The sequence below is a fragment of the Zootoca vivipara genome, chromosome 2, assembly GCF_965207765.1.
Source record: "Zootoca vivipara chromosome 2, rZooViv2.hap1.1, whole genome shotgun sequence".
Taxonomy (NCBI): domain Eukaryota; kingdom Metazoa; phylum Chordata; class Lepidosauria; order Squamata; family Lacertidae; genus Zootoca; species Zootoca vivipara.
In genome coordinates, this window is record NC_142584.1 from 25,453,267 (window position 1) to 25,461,616 (window position 8,350).

At 44.7% G+C, this 8,350-nt stretch overlaps 1 protein-coding gene across 1 annotated transcript; it reads left to right on the plus strand.

Moving 5' to 3' along the window:
• The first annotated feature begins 737 nt into the window (after positions 1-737).
• On the plus strand, positions 738-4,890 carry ACTG1 (actin gamma 1). Its single transcript, XM_035104113.3, has 6 exons — positions 738-802; positions 2,330-2,461; positions 2,554-2,793; positions 3,070-3,508; positions 3,626-3,807; positions 3,961-4,890. Exons 2-6 carry the CDS (start codon positions 2,339-2,341, stop codon positions 4,102-4,104), a joined length of 1,128 nt encoding a protein of 375 aa, XP_034960004.1. The 5' UTR covers positions 738-802; positions 2,330-2,338; the 3' UTR covers positions 4,105-4,890.
• Positions 4,891-8,350: the final 3,460 nt, after the last annotated feature.

Here is an 8,350-nt window from a genome sequence, read left to right on the forward strand (position 1 = left end):
CAAACACCTTGCCAATGCACCGAGTAAATGGCCCCATGGAAGCAGAATCACGCTTTGTTCCAAGTCACTGCAGTCGCAGCTCAGGTAACCTTGTGGCCATCCTGAACTAGGAATTGCAACCCTGGTGTGGGTGCGAATCCCCGGGAATGCTGCCACTGCAACACTACCATGGCTTAGGTGGCCAAGTCAGAAGCCCGAGAGTCTAGGCCTGGAGATGGGTTGAGGGCCTCGACTGCAGTCCAGTGCCCATGGGGCAGGTAGGGCAACAGACCTCGACGCCCGCATGCCCCACCCATTGCACGACTTGTGACAATGCCCCATATGGTGGCAACCCTCGATTGCCCTTGCTGTCCATCTGGGTAGGATGTGTGCGCTGGGCGGCGGAAGCATCCCACGGCGGTGCCTTCTCCTTAGTCCTGGGGGGTGAACTTAACCTGGGACGAGGACGAGAGAGACCCCGGTGCAAAAGCTGCGGACCCTCGCCCCCCTCCCTCTCCGTCACCAGCCCCCGGCCTCGTTGCTCATGCTGATTCCGGGGTTGAGCGAGGAGGAGGAGGAGGCGGTGCCAGGCTGCTCTCGTCCGCCCCACGTGGTCCGGCCCGCGCCAGCCAATGGCAGCGCGTGTTTCTGAAAGATCTCCATATATGGCGATGTTCTCGGCCGGCGAGGCGGGGGCCGGCGCCCCCTGGGTATAAAAGGGGCGGGGCTGGCGTTGGGACGGTCTCACTCAGCCGGCGGCAGCGGATCTAGCAGTAGCAGCTCCTTTCTTCCCGTTCTCTTGAAAGCGCCCGCCTCCTTACAGGTAGGTTTCAGCAGCCGTTTTTTCTGACGGAGGGGTGCTTCTCTCCCCCCACCCACCCCAAACCTTCTTTTGTTCTCTCTCCGCGCTTACGTGAGAGAAAGGTGTCGAGGTTCCTATATTTAATTTTCCTTAGGAGTTAAAAGCGCCTTAGAATTCATTCAGTTGGCGGCGGTTAAGGGGTTCTCTCGGTTCCTTTCTTTCCCCCAACCCCTTTTTTGTCCGGTCGTGCGTTAAGGAGCGACCAACTCCGCCTCCCCCCCCCATTTTGCGTCGGTTCCTTTGCAACGGTCCTGGTTGGCGCGCGACCTTCTCGTGCCCGTAACGGCTTTTTGAAAGGGGGAGGAGGGGCTGTTGGCTCGTGAAGGGCGCCGAGGGCGTGATTGGTCGGCCTGAAACTTTGACGTAATGGAGCGGGAAACGAGAATCTTTGTTTCTTGCTGCGCGCGGTGCCCCCCCCTTTTTCCGCATAGAAAATTTATTCTGGGCGTGGGGAGGTGAGGGAAGGTGGTTGAAGCTGAAAGGGGAAAGATGGGAGTGTCTGAAAAGGGCTTTTTAAAAAAACTTCGCCGGGGTTGATGGCAGGGGTGGGTGGGGCGTTGGTTGGGGTGGGGGCTGGTTCCTGCAAAAGGTACCCTCACTCTGGATGAGAAAGGCGGGTGGGTTCTCGAAGAGGGCGGGGTTAGGGCTGCGCAGGACGTCGTGAAGGGTGGAGCCCGCTGCGTCGTGTCTTTGGGGTGGCTCGGTTTGCCTCGGAATAGAGAGTGGGCTGGAGTTATATGGCTTTCTGCCCATGACTGCAACACTGGAATTTGCTTCTGAGTAGATGCGCAGAGGACGGCTGCGTGATGAATTTTGTGGCCTGGTTTGGCTCTGCTCCCGTTAAATGTTCAACAGAGGCTTCATGGGAGTAGTGTAGTTGACCAGAATGAGTTATTCTTTCTAGAAGATGGGCTGATGCCAGTGATGCATCCCTGAAGTTGATGGGATTAATGTGCATCCACTCTGCTCAAACTCCACTCCTTCTGTTTCTGACTTGGTATATTTCGTTTTGAAATGAACTAAGTTGTTAAAAGCCAAACTTTGGTTTCAGGAAAAACTATCCATAGTAGTGCTACATTCGGAGAGTGAGCATAGGTCTAGGGGGCATAAGAGGAAGAATTATAGGGCATTGTACATATATGTAGTTAACTATTGAATATGCCCTGTTCAACTCTGTAAGCTTTACTTCTGAGTAGAAATGTGTAAGATGGTGGTGTTAATGTCGGGTTGTTACAGCTATGGGATGGATATTATATATGTGTGTGTGCACGCGCGCTGTAGACTTAAATAAGGAAAATGTAAAAATCTCTGGACCATGGTTAAAATATAGACAAGAAGGTGGGGTTTCTAGTCTGGATGGTGGGTTGGCAGAGCAGCCTCTAGTGGCCAAAATCTGTAGTGTTTGAAGGGCTTCCATTGATGATGCTAAAATGCAGCACTGTATGTTTCAATGTTGCTTAATAAATGCTTTCTTTTTGCGAAAAACAGATCTCCAAAATGGAAGAAGAAATTGCAGCGCTTGTCATTGACAATGGTTCCGGTATGTGCAAAGCAGGCTTTGCTGGAGATGATGCTCCTCGTGCTGTGTTCCCCTCAATTGTTGGGCGTCCACGCCACCAGGTAAACATCAAAGCAGGAGATCTATTTGTTTCGTGTTTAGCGTGAGATGCTTTATTTTTGTATTTGCTGATGATTGTTTATTTCTCTTACAGGGTGTCATGGTTGGTATGGGCCAGAAAGATAGCTATGTAGGTGATGAAGCTCAAAGCAAGAGAGGTATCTTGACCCTGAAGTACCCTATTGAACATGGCATTGTTACCAACTGGGATGATATGGAGAAAATATGGCATCACACTTTCTACAATGAGCTTCGTGTTGCTCCAGAGGAACACCCTGTGTTGCTTACAGAAGCTCCTTTGAATCCCAAGGCCAACAGAGAGAAGATGACACAGGTACAGCATTGCTGCAGCTTTTACATCTTGCCACTTTTTTCCCATTTCACCACCACTTTTCTTTAAGTTACAATTTCTCTTCTCTCATTATTTTCAGGGTTCTGTACTCTCCTGGCATTTCCTTCCTTGAAGTCTCTCAGGTTTCTGTTGTATTTCTACCTGACTTTCTTTTGGTTTTCTCCCCTACATCCAATACCTTGCATGTCAGCATGTGTGTGTGCGTGACTATGAAAGTGTGGTCCCTTATTAAGACAATGTTCTTTTCTCTTTATTTAGATCATGTTTGAGACCTTCAACACTCCTGCCATGTATGTGGCTATCCAGGCTGTGCTGTCCCTGTATGCCTCTGGTCGTACCACTGGTATTGTAATGGACTCTGGAGATGGTGTCACACACACTGTGCCCATTTATGAGGGCTATGCCCTTCCTCATGCCATCCTGCGACTTGATTTGGCTGGCCGTGACCTCACAGACTACCTCATGAAGATTCTGACAGAGAGAGGCTACAGCTTCACCACCACAGCTGAAAGGGAAATTGTGCGTGACATAAAGGAGAAGTTATGCTATGTTGCCTTGGACTTCGAGCAGGAGATGGCCACAGCTGCTTCCTCTTCCTCTCTGGAGAAGAGCTATGAATTGCCTGATGGTCAAGTGATCACCATTGGAAACGAGAGGTTCAGGTGTCCAGAGGCCCTCTTCCAACCATCTTTCCTTGGTGAGCATTTAGTGGCAATGGTAACAAATTACATGTGCCATGCTCTAAATCGCAGGAAGTAAATCTGTATTAGTTGGATGCTCAGCATACTTAAGGAAATTATTTTTTTCTTTTAAGGTATGGAGTCATGCGGTATTCATGAGACCACTTTCAACTCTATCATGAAGTGTGATGTTGATATCCGAAAGGACCTGTATGCCAACACAGTATTGTCTGGTGGTACCACAATGTATCCTGGAATTGCAGACAGAATGCAGAAGGAGATCACAGCATTGGCGCCCAGCACAATGAAGATCAAGGTAAGGATGGCTTACATCACGACTTGGGTAGTGTAATAAAGCACTTTACTCTTAGGAAGATAGCTGATCCATAAATCTTTTTATTTACAGGGCTGATATCAAGAATGCATGTATAGTCAGAGCTTTTCTAACTTTTAACATGTTTTCTTCCAGATCATTGCCCCTCCTGAGCGCAAATACTCTGTCTGGATTGGAGGATCCATCCTTGCATCCCTGTCTACCTTCCAGCAGATGTGGATCAGCAAGCAGGAGTATGACGAGTCTGGCCCATCCATTGTCCATCGTAAATGCTTCTAAATGGACTATTGACAGATGCGCAGCATTTGCTGCATGAGTTTTTCACCAGTATAAATTTGCCTGAGCAAATATATACACCTCATGCTAGCCTCATGAAACTGGAATAAGCCTTCTCTTCACAACATTGTCATTGGGAAGCCTGTCTCCAATAATCCTGTGAGGATGTCTACCTGTTGCTGATATGACCCTGTACTCAAGTTAACTGTTCCCTTTGTACATAGCAGTATAACTACCCTATACACATCTGGCCCAGGACCTAGTACAGGAGGCATTCATACAATGCAAAGGTTTAACTTGTCTGTAACTACCTGGGACAGTGGTCTCAGTGTAACCAGCAATGTTACAATGGAGTTTTGAGGCTAGATCTGTACAGGGTAGCAAAAGATCAGACTTCCACTACACAAAGCGCTAAGAATTCCAGGTCACTATTGTTGAGGCTGGCAAGAGTTTGTGAAAAGGATGGCCATTTTTGTCTTGCCACTGTTACTAGCGGGGTTGGAAACATATCGCATCCAAGCCTTATGAACCTGTTTTATTCCTTGCCCACCTGTATCCCAACAAGACAACCCAGGGCAAACTTGCTCAACTTCAGTTGCTCCAATGTTTGCATTGACACCTGTAAATTTAATCATCAGGTTTAATTTATGTAAGATTTTTGTACGTTGCCTTAATGTTGTCATATGACAGTAGAAAACCAAAATTTGTAAGTCATCCTGAAGTTGAGAATTGTAATGCCCAACACATCATTGTGAAAGGAAAATAAAGCGCTGCAGTAAATGAAATGGGTTTAATGTTGTCTAATGGAAAGTTATTTAACACACAACTTAAACTGGCATTGCTTTTGGATGCCTTTGTAGACCGGACAGTGAAAATTATAACCTAGCTCTGGCTTAATGTAGTCTCTGTTAAGACTGATCAGGTTGACCACAAGCTCTGTGATAAGTGATAAACTTAATATGCTGCCAAATAGCTTCCAGACATTGCTTTAATGAACATGACAATACTATAGTTATGTGGGATATTAATACAAATGTCTCTCTCCTCTTTGGCAATCACTCGTAGCCGAGTAAGATTGTCTTCCATAAACATGGTTTTAACAATTGGTCCATAAGTGCACTGGAGGCCAATTCTGGATCCACAAGTACTACCACAGTACTTCCATTGGTTTCCGGGTGGAAGTAACTGTGGATTTGCCAAGCGTGCCTTCCACCAATTTTATTGGTGTTAGCTGCCCTGAGCCTGGTTTTGACGGGAGGGCAGGGTATAAATAAAAATTATTGGCACGTTTCTCCCTTGTGTCCTGAGATGAGTGTCTTCAAAGCTGGTAAAGGCTGCTCTCCAATTGGAGTGCTCGCAGGCCAGTGTTTCCCAGTTGTCAGTGTTTATACTACATTTTTAAAGACTTTCCTTGAGACAGTCTTTAAAACTTGTTGACCATCAGCATTACGCTTTCCATTTTTAAGTTCGGAATAGAGTAGTTGCTTTTGAAGACGATCATCAGGCATCCGCACAACATGACCAGTCCAACAAAGTTGATGTTGAAGAATCATTGCTTCAACACTGGTGATCTTTGCTTCTAGTACACTGATATTACTTCGCCTGTCTTCCCAAGTGATGTGTAAAAATTTTCGGAGACTCCGTTGAAAGCAGTTGGAGATGGCGTTTATAAGTGGTCCATGTTTCACAAGCATACAAACGTATGCACTGTAGCAAATGCTAAATGAAATGGCATTAATTTAAATCCTTTAGAGTTTTCTTAATTCAGTGTTACTGAAATGGTTTAATTGGGCGGACAAGGTTAATGTGCAAGTAGATAACAACTTGCTGTTGTGATAACTTTCCTAAGTGTGCAAAAGATAGTCACTTTAAAACAGATTTACAAGGTAGAATCACTTGGAAGCAATGAAAAAAATGCATCAAAGTTGCATTTTTGAGGTTATTCAAGAATGTACTTGGCTTCGCCTCATTTTGTAACTGGGTTAGTTTGGCTTACATTTTTCTAAATTTAAACTGACAGTTAAAAGATGTTTATGCAGCACTTCAGAAGTGTTTGAGTAGGACTGGGATGTCCAGGATAACCTGTTGGAGTAGGATACTGTTGGTAGTGTTAAAGTTTTCAAAACTTGATTTCAGCTTGGCCAAAGGCTGTGTGAAATACCACAATGACAACTATAAATCTTGCCTCACTACCATCAATCACATTCTCTACCAAGGGGAGGCAAATTAAGTGTCCCATTTTCTTTTGTGTTATGTTTGTGTCTTAAAATATTTCACCAGGAATCTGTCCCTTTTAACAATCTTAATAGTCTAAACAAACATTTTATACCTATACATGTATATTGGGGTGGTACATAATGCAGTACCGGTAGGAGGCAATCACTAGATATGCTATGGGAGCGTTAATTGAGGAGGCAGCTATGAAATTCCCAGGGAGGTATGTTTTGAATTGCAGATGAATCTGCAGAATACCATAAAAAATGTGACCCAATATTTGGTTGGCTACACTAAATTTGTGTTTCAGGTTAAATTATTGTAGAAAGGGAAAAACTACAAAATGCTGCAGTATTACTAAGACTGCAAGACTTTAAATACTAAGAATTTATATTACTAAATCTATTTGAGATCTGGGAGCAAACAATGAAAAGGAGTACAGTAAGCTTGAAACTTGTGTGCATTAAACTTGTGTACATTCAGATTTACTTGTTTTGTAATTTAAAATAAAATTTGAAAGGGATGGCTATCCAAGAAAAGAGACTCTAGCAATCTCACCCGCGGTTACTTCCAATATGTGATTGGCCTAGGCAGGATCCCTGGAATGTAAACTTGCAAGCTTTGTTTTCAGACAGAATGCTTAACTTGGGGATGTCCCAACAGTCACCTTTAATCTGCACTATTCCTGGATAGTTGGGTGGAGTGGTGGTAAGAGCTGCTCATTTTGAGACACTAAATTGCACTAACATGTCTCTTGTCAAGAAGGGATGTTTGTTCCCATATAGCAGGAAAGCTAGTTCTGAGATGCCTACCACATGTTATCTGTAAGCAAGATACATTGGTTGAAAAGTTGACAACTGCCTGCTTGTGACTATCCAGAGCACTTGGTGCTAACTTCATATTCAAGAGCTAGTATATTGCAAGAATTGATAATTCCTGGTAGTCTTTAAGGAATCTCTTGTTAACCAGTGCAATAGAAAAGACACTGCTCAAGGGAATGTAGCATCGTGCATAAATGTTTGTTTATATACAAATTAAGATACCTTTCCTTTGGAGGAAAGGATTACTGTGGGGTTTCCTGGTGGGAGTGGGGTTTCAGCCTCTAGTCTGCTAAAAATAGCTGCCGTATGTCTTTGGCAAAGCATGATAGGAAATGAAAATGAGGGAGGTACACAAGAATCCTTTTCAGAAAGGTAGCATGCACATTTGAAGTCATCTTTGTTACAAGAAGCAGGATATGCAAGATGCCAACCTTATCCTAGGGGAAGCTCTCCACTTGCCTATTTGCACATATTTGTGTTATTTTAAGGACATTTCCACCCCTGGCCTTTAATTCAGTATTCTTGACAGTGTTTTAGTTCAAGCTAGGATAGACAGCAAGGAACAAAAGGGAGGCATGAGGTATCTGAAGGAAGCAGGGTCTAAGGGAGTATGAATGGAGAAACCGGAGGAGCAAGGCCCCTTCTGTATAAACCATATTAAGGATCCAGTATGGAGTGGAAGAGGATTTGGAAGCCAGTAAATGAGACCTAAAGTTCAGAAATACTAGCCCCATGTATACAATTGTGTAAGCACTGTTCAAGCCCCTCTAGTTTCTGGATTTCTACCACAAAATTTCTAAGCACTTCTAATCCTGACCCTCACTAAAATGAAGGTTAGAAATACATTTTTTTAAAAAACAGCAGCAATCTGGCACATTATAGCCAATGGATGAAATTGCACAATGCAGAGCACTGCTAGTTCTCTGTAGGTTTCCATTTCACTAGCAATGGAATGGGGGAAATGAAGGCGGGGCTGAGTGTGAAGCCTATTCCTGTGGAACAAACAGTAGGCAGTGATCTAATGGATCTGGCCAAAAGCCCAGCTAGTCCAGTATATTGTTCTCACAGTGGCCAACCAGATGGGAAGCCTGGGACCTGAATGAAATTGTACTCTTCTCACCTGTGATTCCTAGCAATTGTTGCGGGGGGGGGGGGGGAGTCCCTGCCCTGAAACAAAGAGGACTTTGCAAACCAGAAGCATTTCTTTGTGAGAG

Coding starts and splice junctions, on each gene's coding strand:
- ACTG1 (XM_035104113.3), top strand. CDS start 2,339: ATGGAAGAAGAAATTGCAGCGCTTGTCATTGACAATGGTTCCGGTATG. Junction 2,794..3,069: donor ACAGAGAGAAGATGACACAG/GTACAGCATTGC, acceptor CTCTTTATTTAG/ATCATGTTTGAGACCTTCAA. Junction 3,509..3,625: donor CTTCCAACCATCTTTCCTTG/GTGAGCATTTAG, acceptor TTTTCTTTTAAG/GTATGGAGTCATGCGGTATT.